Source organism: Danio rerio, chromosome 10, assembly GCF_049306965.1.
Source record: "Danio rerio strain Tuebingen ecotype United States chromosome 10, GRCz12tu, whole genome shotgun sequence".
NCBI classification, from domain to species: domain Eukaryota; kingdom Metazoa; phylum Chordata; class Actinopteri; order Cypriniformes; family Danionidae; genus Danio; species Danio rerio.
Window position 1 is genome coordinate 38,512,518 of NC_133185.1, and position 14,835 is coordinate 38,527,352.

General features: G+C 34.4%; 1 protein-coding gene and 1 long non-coding RNA gene across 9 annotated transcripts in view; one reads left to right on the forward strand and one right to left on the reverse strand.

Moving 5' to 3' along the window:
• The window catches only part of ryr1a (ryanodine receptor 1a (skeletal)), a 142,288-nt gene that overhangs the window by 108,461 nt on the left and 18,992 nt on the right, over window positions 1-14,835 (forward strand). For all 8 annotated transcript variants that reach the window (XM_068223834.2, XM_073914988.1, XM_073914987.1 and 5 more), the window contains 4 exons: window positions 938-1,042; window positions 3,927-4,008; window positions 4,299-5,590; window positions 5,934-6,004. In XM_068223834.2, coding sequence (XP_068079935.2) covers window positions 938-1,042; window positions 3,927-4,008; window positions 4,299-5,590; window positions 5,934-6,004 — 1,550 coding nt within the window. The remainder of the gene's footprint in view (window positions 1-937; window positions 1,043-3,926; window positions 4,009-4,298; window positions 5,591-5,933; window positions 6,005-14,835) is intronic.
• On the reverse strand, window positions 10,902-14,487 carry LOC137490395 (uncharacterized). The gene is made up of 5 exons (XR_011009826.2): window positions 14,346-14,487; window positions 13,607-13,795; window positions 13,191-13,348; window positions 12,583-12,678; window positions 10,902-11,847 (listed from the first exon to the last, which is right to left on the reverse strand). It is a non-coding gene; the product is annotated as an uncharacterized lncRNA (long non-coding RNA).

Genomic DNA, 14,835 nt, shown 5'->3' on the forward strand with positions numbered 1-14,835 from the left:
GAACAAACTCTTGCATAAAGAGAAAACACACACATGCTAGAATGACAATGACATCACTGTGTACTGCCGGCCAATCACCACGCTGGAATTTACCCAATGACCTCATCAATGTGACGTTTCTTTAAAATATTTTTTTTTACCAGAAGAACAAATTTACTCTAAACAACGCAAAAACAACACATTTTTGGTCAAATATAAAGTCGAATGCAGAATTATTAGCCTCCCTGAATTATAAGACCGCTTGTTTATTTTTTCCCCAATTTCTGTTTAACGGAGACATTTTTTTCAACACATTTCTAAACATAATAATTTTAATAACTCACTTCTAATAATGGATTTATTTTATCTTTGTCATGATGACAGTAAATAATATTTGACTATATATATTTTATATATATAAAACACTTCTATACAGCTTAAAGTGACATTTAAAGGCTTAACTAGGCTAATTAGGTTAAATAGGCAGGTTAGGGTAATTAGGTAAGTTATTGTATAAAGATGGTTTGTTCTGTAGACTATCGAGAAAAAATATTGCTTAAAGGGGCTAATAATTTTGTCCCTAAAATTTTTTTTAAAAAATAAAAACTGCTGTTATTCTAGCAGAAATAAAACAAATAAGACTTTTTTTCCAGAAGAAAAAATATTATCAGACATACTGTGAAAATTTCCTTGCTCTGTTAATCATCATTTGGAAAATATTTAAAAAAGAAGTAAAAAATTTTGAAGGGGGCTTAAAATTCAGACTTCAACTGTATGTGTTCTAATAGTGTTTTTAGCTCTGTGGCGCATATAAACTATATGTCTTTTAACATCTCAAAAATAAAGGGTTTTAGGGTTTTGTGTGCCTTTAAATTGTTTCATCACATTTCTCAGTGCATTAATAATATATAATAAAATAATATAGTTTTCATTTATTTAAGTGATCTGTCTGTCTCAGGGTCCCTGCACAGGAAACCAGCAGTCCCTGGCTCACAGTCGCTTATGGGATGCTGTGGTGGGCTTTCTGCACGTGTTTGCTCATATGATGATGAAACTGGCTCAGGTAACCCACATAAACTTGATTGTACTGTTGCTCATTTCCTTGCTTCATTCTATCTGAATGCATTAGATCACACATTTATCCTAGTCTTCGTTTGTAGTGTTTTTTGCACTAGTAGTACACATTCACTGCTTGATACCTGAGTAGTTTTTATCTCAGCATTTTATTGAAAAGTAAAACCATATTCCACAGCACTATTGTCAGTAGATTTACACTTTTAGGGTGTCAAATGTGTTTAATTTTTTACTAAAAGGGCTTATTTATTACTTTAGTGGCTAATAGGTAATGCATGAAAATGAAAGTATAGTAGTGCTCATGTAGAGGTTTTTTTAATGATTAGACATGCCTAACTAGAGAACAAGTTACATTCCCTTTTTAATATTGAAATGACTAGTTTGTTGGAATGTAATATTGTTTTTGCTCTCAATGCTTTACTGATGAATTAAACTGTCTTTCATACGCTGTATGCAGGGAAGAGTATGTATCACTCTATTTATCTATTGAAGTGATTGTATTGAGTTGAGTTCCCCCCTTAATGTTTCAGATTCCCAAATCCAGGTTGTTTGAACCCAATAGAAGTAGTAGCAAAAAGTACATTGTTCTGTATATTTTTGGATACTTTAGAGGCAAAACATATCGTTTTCTTTTTTGCTTATTTAACATGCTTATTGTCTGAATAATATCGAAATTTTGCTAAGCATACAAACAAGTGGGTCAAACAGCCTGAGAAAATGAATGTATGGCAGATAACATTACCCAGAGGAATCATGTGTTTTCAGCTTTATGTGAATTTGCTGTATTAAAAATAGTTTTGTCATTTCTAGAATTTTACTTTTGGTGTGCTGTTTTTGTTTCTGAATTTCAGTATCTGTTGGATGTTTAGAGTGCTTTTGTTTCTAATAATTAACTCCTGTTTGCTGAATGCATTAACCTGCATCTAAATGTTACAGCATTTTACATTGTCCTTATAAAATCAAATAAGCTAATGTGTTTATTATGTGACCGTAGCCTTAAAATGAAACTACACCTTCATAGATAATGTAGGCTTAATCTTACTTTTTGAATTGATATTAATATATATGATATAAATTAAAAGGACATTAATTGTATATTTGTATACAGTGCTCAACATAAATGAGCGCACAAATTTGAAGATGAAGATTTTTATCCATTTCTCAGTGAATATACTTATTTTGTTATATACTGTATTTTGGTGCATTTGAAAAAAACAGATTTATCAAATGGATATATTTATTATAATAATATTTTAGTCACTGAATCTTGAAGAAAAGAAAAAAACATTTTAATTCATGCAAAATATTGGGGGAAAAAAATACAAAATTCAAAAATTTGTTTCTCTTGAATTTTGCTCTTAAATTTTTTTATTTATATTTTTTACTATCATATAAATTTGGGCAACAAATTTTTAGCCATTATTATACGTTATTTTGTTAATCTGCGTCTGAAATTGCATACTTCCATATTATATAGTTCACCAAAATCAGTATGCGAATAGTATGTCTGAATGCATAGAATTCGAAAATCAGTATGTGAGAAGTACCCGGCTGACCTACTACTTCTGGCGAGATTTTGTAATGCGCATCGGATGGACGCTACACTATCCCATGTTGCCCCGCGAGACAATATATGAATTGAAGTGAAGCGACGCAACTCATGTAGGTAGGTCATGTGATCACGACAAAATAGCGAATGTAGTACGTCCGAGTTTCATTCACATTCATACTGTATAGAGCGTACTTTTATTACAGCTGAGTATTCATTCATTCATTTTCTTGTCAGCTTAGTTCCTTTATTAATCCGGGGTCGCCACAGCGGAATGAACCGCCAACTTATCCAGCAAGTTTTTACGCAGCGGATGCCCTTCCAGCCGCAACCCATCTCTGGGAAACATCCACACACACACTCTCACACACACTCATACACTACGGACAATTTAGCCTACCCAATTCACCTGTACCGCATGTCTTTGGACTGTGGGGGAAACCGGAGCACCCGGAGGAAACCCACGCGAAGGTAGGGAGAACATGCAAACTCCACACAGAAACGCCAACTGAGCCGAGGTTCGGATGCAGCCTTAGATTAGCTCCAGATTTGGCTTTAGTACTGACTAGTCCAATGCAGGGCTCCAAATTGCGACTGTTTTGTTCGCGTATGCGAGCAAAATTTTATCTATGCAACCTCAAAATATATTTGGGAGCATTTGTGCGAGTGTATAAAATTGTTACCATGTGATTCGCTTTCACTGCAAAGTGTTCACCACATGCGTGGATTTTTTATTTGCTGCAGTAAACAAATCCCGTAATGCTTGCCCCGCCTTCAAGCTCTTCTGATTCGCCCACTGCTCTTAAACTGCACACAAATGAATTGGTGAATTTCAACTGTTAATCACCCAGTAAATGCCTTCCTTCAGATGACAGGGTGCTACAGCTGCGAAAATGTAAAGGTCAGGATATGAGAGAATGAAAATAACAGTGACAGATTTTATTTTATAAACCAACTAACGTTACAAGCGCTTGTAGATTTTTGTTTGTTACTTTTGATAAGTATTGATTTCAAAAGCAGTAAATCTGTTGAATCTGTAAAACTTGTGGGAACGGTGCGCAAAATTCTTGATGGGTGTGACTAAATTTTGGCTGGTGCGCCTACATTTTTGAAGTTAGAAAAAAGCAAAAAGGTTCATTTCGAGTCCTATATTTGCAAATTTAATATTCATCCTATAGAACATATTAATTTTAATGAGAGATTTGTGAGGGTGTACTCATATATGTTGAGCACTGTATACTTTTAAGTTTTGTTTTTATAAACGCTCTTTATTAGTATTGGTATGTGTTTTGTGCAGCTAGTATGTCATTTTGCTTTCTTGCAGGATTCCAGTCAGATTGGTCTTCTGAAAGAGTTGTTGGACCTTCAGAAAGACATGGTGGTCATGTTATTGTCCTTGTTGGAGGGTATGAAGAAAGTCAAGCTTTTAAGTTCATCATTTCTGCATCATGTGATTTAGACCAGTGTTTCTCAACCACGTTCCTGGAGAACCACCAGCTCTGCACATTTTCCGTGTCTCTTTAACCAACCACTCCTGAATCAGATCATCAGCTCATTAGCAAAGACTGAACGACCTGTAATGGGTCTGACAGACAAAGGAGACATGCAAAACATGCAGTGTTGGTGGTTCTCCAGGATCGTGGCTGAGAAACACTGGTTTAGACACAATTAAATTGTACGGCTCTCTATTTGACAGGTAATGTTGTAAATGGCACCATTGCTCGCCAGATGGTGGACATGCTAGTGGAATCCTCCAGCAATGTAGAAATGATCCTTAAGTTCTTCGACATGTTCCTCAAGCTGAAGGACATTGTTGCGTCTGACGCGTTTCGTGACTACGTGACCGACCCTAGAGGTTTGATATCCAAGAAAGACTTTCAGAAATCCATGGACAGCCAGAAACAGTACACACCTTCAGAGATCCAATTCCTATTGTCATGCTCTGAGGCTGATGAGAATGAGATGATCAATTACGAGGAGTTTGCAAGTCGCTTTCAAGAGCCGGCCAAAGATATTGGTTTTAACATAGCGGTGCTGCTCACCAACCTCTCCGAACATGTTCCTCACGATACAAGACTGCAGAACTTCCTCGAACAAGCCGAGAGCGTCCTGAACTATTTCCGCCCATTCTTGGGTCGCATCGAGATCATGGGCGCCAGCAGGAAAATCGAGAGAATCTACTTCGAGATCAGCGAGGTGAATCGCAAGCAGTGGGAAATGCCTCAAGTCAAAGAATCGAAGAGACAGTTCATATTCGACGTAGTCAATGAAGGCGGCGAATCGGAGAAGATGGAGCTTTTCGTCAACTTCTGCGAGGACACCATATTCGAGATGAACATCGCGTCGCAGATTTCAGAACAAGACGAGGAAGAGAAAGAAGAGGATGATATTGAGGAAGCTGAAGGAGGAGATGCTGGTGATGAAGAGGGGGGTGGCGAGGAGGGACAACCAGAATCAAGCTCTGCATTTGCCGATTTCATTCAAAGCATCATGAATTTTCTGGGTATGTTCACCTTCAGGAATATTCGCAGACAGTACCGCAGACTCCGCAAGATGACCATTAAGGAGATCGTGGTAGGGCTTGCTACCTTCATGTGGACGATTCTCTTGGGCATCCTCCATTTCATTTACAGTGTTTGTAAAGGCTTCTTCCTCCTCATCTGGCACACGCTGTTTGGAGGAGGTTTGGTTGAAGGGGCCAAAAACATGACAGTAACTGAGTTACTAGCCAGCATGCCAGATCCCACACAGGACGAGGTGCATGGGGACTTACCTGGAGAACCGAGGGGAGGAGAGGAACAGGAGACTGGAGGGATAATGGACTCGATGGATGCTGGAGGGGGAGAGGAAGAGGATGAGGATATCCAGGAGAAAGATGGTGGAAAGATTCCTGGTATAGATACACCTGGTGGACTTGGAGATATGGGTGATACAACTCCTGTAGAACCGCCGACTCCCGAGGGTACCCCTTTGTTGAAGAGGAAAGCGGTATGGTGTTTATTTGATTGGTTACCTTTGGTGAGTCTCACTCAGCTTCCTTGTTTGGTAGTTAGATGACTGATTAGGGTGTCAGCCATTTTTTAAGGGCTGTCTCAATTGCAAAATTCTTCCAGTGCACTGAAACGTTTGCGCCCTGAAAAGTCCCACAGTGCACTGTGAAGATCAGGGAGCATCGGTGCTGTGTGTAGTAAGCTCATCACTGTCCTTACCTATTGATACCTACTGATGCATGACCTCAGGAGCAAAGGAGCTGAATGAGACGCAGCCCATATGTTTCTTTACCAGTGATCTAAACAATGACCTAATGTTGTTTTTTTAATGTTGCCTTCAGCAACCAGATGAAGCAGGACCTGAACAGCCTCCTGCTATTGAAGAGCCTCCTCCTGAGCCTGAGAAAGCAGAGTGAGTAACTCTCAAGGCGAATGTCTTGGGGGGAAAACTTGGTAACACTTTAGAACAACTATCCATTATAACTAGTTAATAGATCAATAATAAACTGTTAGTTAATGGGTTATAAATGACTTCTTAAATAAAAGTTAATAGATTGTTAATTATTTATAACTGTGCCTTATAGATAGCCAACAGATAACTTACAAGCTGTTAGTTAACAAGTTATGAATGACGTGTTAACTGCATTTGAATGATTTATAGCTATACCTAATAAATTAGTAATTGATCATGAACAAGCTGTTAGTTATTACTTACTAAAGACCTGTTAAGTATCAGTTAATAGTTTATATTCGTTATTGGGACGTTATTCTGAAGTTGCAATTATTCTGCACTTATTAACTCTTAGTAAATGAGGAATAGTTGCAACTTTAGAATAACGTCCCAATAACACACATAAGCTAGTAACTAACACTTAACTAATATATTAACTCACACTTTACAGATCAGTTGTTCATAGTTTGTTTACCATCTACTAATACCAGTAAAACTTTGTAGAACAGCAAATGGATGGTACAAGTTCAAGCTACAGAAATTTGATGTGTTATTTAAAATATAAAATTTTTGACATTTTTTTATAATTTTTTTTTAAAAAAAGTACTAAAAAAAAAAAAAAAAAATATATATATATATATATATATATATATATATATATATATATATATATATATATATATATATATATATATATATATATATATATATATATGTGTAAAGTCTAGGTGTGGGACTTTTGATTTGCATACATTTTATCATTTGCTGCAATAAAAAATTTAAGTGAGCTGCATGAACTAAAAAATGTAAGAAAACAAAACTTATTTTAAAATAATGTATGCTTGACTGCAGTTTTTAGGTAAAATTATCATTATGGAGCATTTAACGCCAACAACTTTTGTTCCTTTTCACATCACTGATAATTACAAGGACATACCCCCTGATAAACTTGAGCTTTTCATTCTTAAGAGTGTGTCTTGTCATTAGGGGTGCAACAGTTCAGTCTACTCATGGTTTGGTATGTATAATGATATTAGGGTCACGGTTTGGGTACGGTACGGTATTTGCTATGTTTAGAAAGTATTGGCTACAGAAAAATTAAAAGTAAAAATTACTATACATATTTATTGGGTAACAAACACCTGAAAACACAGCAGACTTCACTCATATGACTGTATATTTGCATGTTCTCTCATTAATTAAATAAAAGTAGGGCATTTTAAAAAATGTATGTAGTTAATTGCTTAAGAAAAATAGAGAAAAAGCTTAAACTTTTTCTGTTTTACACCTTGACTCAACAGTCTCAACCAATTATGTAAATAATTATAAAGTCAACACATCGAGCACTTTTTGGTTATTTCTGTTTACATTATGCTAGCTTTACCAAGGCAACAATGTAAGTTTTACCAAACATTCCAGAGAGCTCCGTTATCGCTTATCAGCACCGTTGAAGTGGATGAAACTTATGCAAAGAAAGAGCGCTCAGCTTTTCTCTCTTAATTCAGCGGGAACAGTCAATCGAGAAGAAAACTGTTCCTATCAGACAGTGGGTAAAAAGAATGAATAAATGGCCGGAGCGATCGTTAGAATTCCACGGATTTGCAGCCCATCATTGAGTCTATTTATTTAGTTGTGTAAATGTAAATTTATATTTATTCAGTTTTTAAATGAATTTCAGTAATAATATTGACTAATATGAAAATGTTCATATGATTTATTTACAATACAATTTTACAGTAATAATAGATTTATACTGTATATATATTATATAAGAGACTTACTTTGTTTACCAAATAAGTAAATCTAATTGGATTTGCATTGTAACCACTAAATAAAAGTTAAAAATGCATAATTTTTATTTAACATATTAAGTTTTTAGTTAAGATACACCCAAAATCATTCCACTTAAAGCCACAGATTTTTAACAATATTCTGCGCAGAAATAGCAAGAAACGTCCGCAGATTCTGTCTGGACCTTGTTATCGGGTGCTAAAGAATGCGCAGCGGGAGTGCAACAGCAGTAACAGACCTGCGTGATCTCTTTAGGCTGTCCGGGTCTGTGAGGAAATGCTGTCAACAACAGATTTACATACTAAGAGATGATTGGACGGGTCACAGACATAATAGGTAATCGGAAGCTTACAAAGGTGGAAATTTGTTGCTTTGTTGCAGTTGTTTTTTATCACCAAACCATTATTAATAATGCATATTCTGAACCGGCAATTATAGGGCGCACCGAACCATGGGAGGACAACGTGACGATGCGATTATTTTTTTTTTTTTTTACAGAGCATGGTTGCATCCCTACTTGTCATGACCATGTGTTAAACAAAACCAAGAAACAAAAAAATTTTTTAATGCACTTTTTCAATGTTTTTCCCATCATCATCTCATCCTCCTCATTTTACTTCTCCTCCTCATCCTTCTGCTCTTGCTGCTACTGATTTTCTTTTTAAAAATATTTTTTTGTTTGTTTTTTAACACCAGACACAAAGAGTGCAAATTTAAACAGATATTTGAGCAGATAAATAAAACAAACAGACACAAATATTTTTATTGTTTTTTTATTGTTTTTCTCTTTTCTCCTCCATCATCACGTCATTCTTCTCCTCATCATCCTTCATCTCATCCTGCTGCTTGTTTTCTTTTTTCTGTTTCTTTTATCGCCTCCTCCTCTTCCATCACAGCCATTTCTATGTTCTTCTCCTCATTTTTCTTCTCCTCTTTACTCCTGCTCCTTTTCCTTCGCTTCTTTTTCCCCTCCTTAAACTTGCCCTCCTCCTCTTCCTTCTCCATCATTGTCTCCTCCATCTTCTCCTCTATTTTCATAGTCCCTTTTCTTCCATCATCCTCTTTAATCCTTTCCTCCTCTGTAATCTTGTCTTCCACCTCCTCCTTTTCCATCAGTGTCTCCTCCATTTTCTCCCCCTCTTTCTCTCTTCTCCTTCTCCTTTTCTTCTTGTTCTCTTTCACCCCCTCTTCTTTAATCTCCTCCTCCTCCTCTCAATCTCCATCCTCTTTCACACTAGGCTCTCTATGAATCATTGCTGTAACTGATGAGATGAGGCTCACTTGTTGAGTGCAGGAAGTCATCTGTTAAAAGAGAAATGAAGTGGTTGAACATTTTACACAGTCATTAAGATGTTAAATGTGTGTAAGGGGAATCAAAGAATACAATTTATAAATACTATAATAGACTAATATATTCATGTTTGTATGTTCATTTACCATCAGAGTCCAAGTCTTGTAAGATAGGGAGCCGTTTCTGCTCTTCCTCTTCTTCATTATCCATCTTCTCATCCTCCTTCCCATCCTCTTTATTGGATGTGAGGCAGGAGATCCTGAGGTGTTTCTTTATACATTTGAGGAAAGACCCCAGTCGGCTCTTTTTCTTCGTCTTCTCCTCAATAACTGTTAAAAGAGAAATGATTGTTATTGAAACACTTTTCCACACATTTGAGAGGAAATTAACATGTACATATTTTTATAACATTTCTTATCAACATTTACCATGGTTTTACTTCAGATAAAAAAAAAGCATTTTAATATAAGAAACAAAAAAGAAATAAAGAAAAAGATAATGGTTTTGTTATCACGAATGTACTGTTTCACTACACTACTAATAGTTTATTTACCAACATGTAACAAGAACGAACAATACTCTTACAGCGTTTATTAATCACAGTTCAACATTTACTAATGCATTATTAATTAAGTTGTGCTTGTTAATATTAGTTAATGCACTGAATTCAGCAATTCTTGAATTATTTGAATAATATAATTATTTTAAGTATAGTTTCTTTTAATAAATAACATATTAGTATTATTATTGTTATTAAATTTACCATGGCTTTACTTCAGATAAAACAAAAAACTTTTAAGTATTACAAAAAAAAGAAATAAAGAAAACGAACATGTTTTTTGTACACTGTAAAAAATGGTATAATAATTTAGTCCTGACAGCATATGTTTTTATATCATTGTAACATATTAAACTAAGTTAATCATGTTTTAACTTAATTTCATGAGTTATGCAAGTCAGTTTAACATAATATAAGTTCAATGGACTCATAAGGTTAATTTGATTCAGCTTAAAAATTTAAGGCAATCAGATTTCTTTACAGTGTAGTTGCTACACTATTACACTGTCAACAGTTTAACTGGTTAATGTATTTACTAACAAGAACAAACAGCAGCATTCATTAATCACAGTTCTACATTTACTAATGCGTTATTAAAAGTTGTGCTTGGTTATATTAATTAATGCACAGAATTTTTTTATCTTCTCACACTGTAAAAAAAAAAAGTTGAGTAAACTTAAAATAATTAGGCAACCTATCACACATAGCTTTTTGAGTTAACTCAACAAACAGGGTTTGAAGACCAGTGAACTCAAAATATTTTGTTGAATTCTTTAGTTCTCTGAACAAAAAGTATCATGTTCACCCAACAAGATATTTTTGTTTGCTGAACAAAAAATATCATGTTCAACCAACAGGATATTTTTGTTTGCTGAACAAAAAATATCATGTTCATTCAACAAGACATTTTTGTTTGCTGAACAAAAAATATCATGTTCAACCAACAGGATATTTTTGTTTGCTGAACAAAAAATGTCATGTTCACCCAACAAGATATTTTTGTTTGCTGAACAAATATTATCATGTTTACTCAACAAGATCTTTTGTTTGCTGAACAAAAATTTTCACGTTTATTCAACAAGATCTTTTGTTTACTGAACAAAAATGATTATGTTTACCCAACAAGATTTTTTTAGTTTACTAAACAAAATAAAACAAACTGATTCATTATGCATTTACTATTAATTTTTAGGATTCAAATTAAATACACAAGAATAGTCAATTCACTTTTTTTTATTTTTAACTGTGTTCAAATCACAATCCAAAACATTTGCATACAAAATCAGCATTTGACATTAGCCGTGTTCAGCATTGGGCTAGTTTGTACACAACTAGTACTGAATGTTTCCAGATTTGAAAAGATTGTACACTGCCTCAACATAAAATAACTGGCAACCTTACTAAAACCAAGCTATTAGTGTGTCTAAACACTCAAACCAGGTGAATATACAATCATCTAATCAGAGTAAACCCTAAAAGCCACTCCATTCATACAGTCTTTAAAGTGTACTGCACTTTTGTCAACAAAGTACATAAAGTCCAAAAACAGACCTCAAAACTGAAACAGTGGCACATTAGGAAGTGGTCACGGGTCAGTTGCCGTTACTGTGTGGAGTTTGAAAGTTCTCCCTGCGTTCACGTGGGTTTCCTTTGGGTTCTCCGGTTTCCCCCACAGTCCAAAGACGTGTGGCACATTTGAATTGGGTAGGCTAAAATTGTCCGTAGTGTATGTGTGAATGAGTGTGTATGGATGTTTTCCAGAGATGGGTTGCAGCCGGAAGGGCATACGCTGCGTAAAACAAGTTCATTGCGCTGTGGCGACCCCAGATTAATAAAGGGACTAAGCCGAAAAGAAAATGAATGAATGAATGAACTGAACTCTCGCAGATCATGTGCCACCAACCTCCATAAAACATGCTGAATCACTTAAAAAGTATATTTGAGTTCTTTTGGGTGTTCCATATTCAGTCTATACAAGAGGCTGAACAAGTAAGCGAAGGCTGCAGGCAGATGTGTGATATCCTGAAGTACTATGGCCTCCTCCAAGATTTTAGCGAGGTTCATCACATATTGCAGGGATGCAGAAGTGCCATTATCATCTTCCACCACAGTGAAGATTCCAATCCTTTAATCTCTGGTGCTGTGGTCTTCAGGGTCCGTGTCCTTATAGGAGATTAAGTAATGGGAAAATTAATTGATGTGTAATATTAATTACTACTTATTAATGTTATTACTATTATGCAAAGAAAATAAAAACATGTAATACTTTCGTACATACAAACAGTAACACTTTGAATAGTCTATAATATATAATAATTGAACAATATATTGACAACTTTTTAATATTTAGCAATTTTTTAAACTTTTATTTTACATAAAATTGCAAAGATTTAATTTATTTGATACAGTTTCAATTGTGAAAGTTGTTTATTGTCCTGTTTAGAATATAACTGAGCCTTTAATTGTCATTCATAAGGGATTTATAAAGCATAAATAGTCCTCACTTTAGATTAGGTCACAACTGGATGAAGTTAAGCTCATAAAGCATATACTAACATACAAAGTAACTATTATTACATACCTTAATATTAGGATATTTAAATGTTAATTTGAATAGTTTATTAATCGTGTACTTAAGCATTCTGAATGATCTTAAAAACACCAACTATTCTTAAATAACTGGTTTGTAAATAATGCAATACTTAAATTAGTAATACAAATGAATCATTAAAGTTAAAAAAAATACAATCATTGAGCACTTCATGTAGAGTTATGCTTAACAGAAAATAAATTAACTATTCGCTAATACTAAATAAATTATTTATAGCGTGCAGCTATTAAAAGTGTTACCAAGCAGACTAATAAATGTAAAATAGGGTATGAAAATGGGTAACTTACCAGACATATCTTGAGAAAGCAAGCAGAATTTTTACGAAGAAAAATTGGCAATCCCTCAAGAGCTGCTCTTTCTCGATCGGTGACAATATCAGTGACCTAAAGGAAAGTCATTTACAAAGGGTGTTTTACAATCTTATTGTTTTGTAAGTAAAAATGTACTTAGTACATTTAAATGAGCATAATATTTTATTCATGCTGTTGAAAAAACACATGGCTTTATTTTTAAAAAAGAATTTTGTGGTTTCCATACAATGGAATTTGATAATGGTTGTGTTGGCAAATTTAGAAAAATGTTTAGTTTCATGTGACAATTACTTTGAGTTAAAAACTACAGCTATTAATTTCTATTTTCCTCTTTGAATGTATTCATTTGAAATGGTCACTCAAAACAAGTGAAACATCTGTTATTTATCTTACTTCCATCTCACAATCAAAACACAACTTGACACAATTAAAATTAATGCAAAAGGGCTGGACAATTAAATTGTTGCAATTACGTTTTATTAGACTGTATTACCTGAGCATGAAATTCTTGACAGGACAAAATATGTTGCACATGTTAAAAACATCAGACGGGTGTATAAGAAAAAAAAAATCTTAATGAGTACCTGCTCATCCATCTTGTTTAAAGTTGTATCCATCTCTGGACCCATTGAATCCCTTCTTTTCTGTAGAGTTTCAGGAGAGGTGCTGTATATTTATCAAGTCACTCGATTAACTGTCTCAGGAGATCTACATTACAGATCTGAGAAAACTCTGTGCAGATCTACAATATACAAAAAAACATACATATTAATTTTTACACATAATATATATATATATATATATATATATATATATATATATATATATATATATATATATATATATATATATATATATATGTAAATGTAAATATTTAAATGTTCAAATGCTGAATACAGACGTATTTTGAATTACCTATAATAATAATGTTGTTTGTTATTTTTAGCATTATCATTACTACCTTGAATGAAACCAAAGCAATTGCAATATAGTGACTTACCTCTTCCTTAAAGTCCAGGTTATCTCTCTCTAATTTCTTCCTGGCTAAATCTCAACAACTTCTTTTGGGCAAAGAGAAAAGGTTTCTTGCATCTGCTGGTGAATGACCGTCAAATTTCACTGATGATAACAAGTCTCACCTCCTCAAGGAAATCTTGCATTGAATTATGTCATTGTCAATATTTCAGTCCTTTTGAGCAAAAAGAAAGAAAAATATATATTTAGCCCTTTATATTTTTTATGTAAATAAAAGCTAGCTGACTGTTAAAGCAAGTTGGTCTGAATATGATAGACATTTAGTCGAGCTAACAAATCAAGCAATGAATTACATGAAAATCACACGATTTTCACACAAATTACACAGTTAAACACGTCACCGTTTGTTCCACTGGCTCTGGTTCGAAGGGAAAAAAAGGTTATGATGTGCGCAATGCTGACAGCAATCTAGATAAACAGGACATTATGTTATATTTGACTTGGATACCTGACCTGGTATGTTATATGATACTCATTGTATTAATCGTGAGTTATTAAAGCAAATGACTCGATTGAAATCGCTATTTGTTTCAAATACATTCACTCTAAACTTTTATTGATGTAAATAGCCAAAACCAAGTGAACGAAACAAGTAACTCACGGCTAAATTATAACAAATAGTTCCGTATTAGGATACACGCGCACATCAAAGCCAACATATCAAATAATATAACGTTAGATGACAACAAAAAAGACATACATACCTATGATTTAGCAGAAACGTCGTTGGCCTGCTCTTAACTAGGGATGGCTGACGTGAAACTGATGTTTTGACACAGTGTCGAGATCCCGAAGCGCAAGTGTTTCGAATCACTGCACCGAAGCATGATCCGAAGCACCCAAGTCACGTGACTAAAGTGTTTCGAAACACCTAGTCACGTGACTAAAGCGATTCAAAGCATCGATCAGCTTAGAAACGTTTCGAGACCTGGTGAATCCTAATTTGACTGCCAAGGTCTCTAAATTATCCCTGTCTCAAATGGCTTAGAGCACTGTGGGTTTGCTTATTGATTCTATGCTTAGCATGATGTTTTGGGTTCGAATCCCGACTTCGAAATCATGGTTTTATGTATTTTAATCATGTTTCTGTTTTGTGTAGCCTAAATAGGATACAGCTACAGTTACGCCATCAATTTAGCATCATTTTTGTAACACTGTAAAACAATAATAAATATTTTTACAGTATGGTTGGGT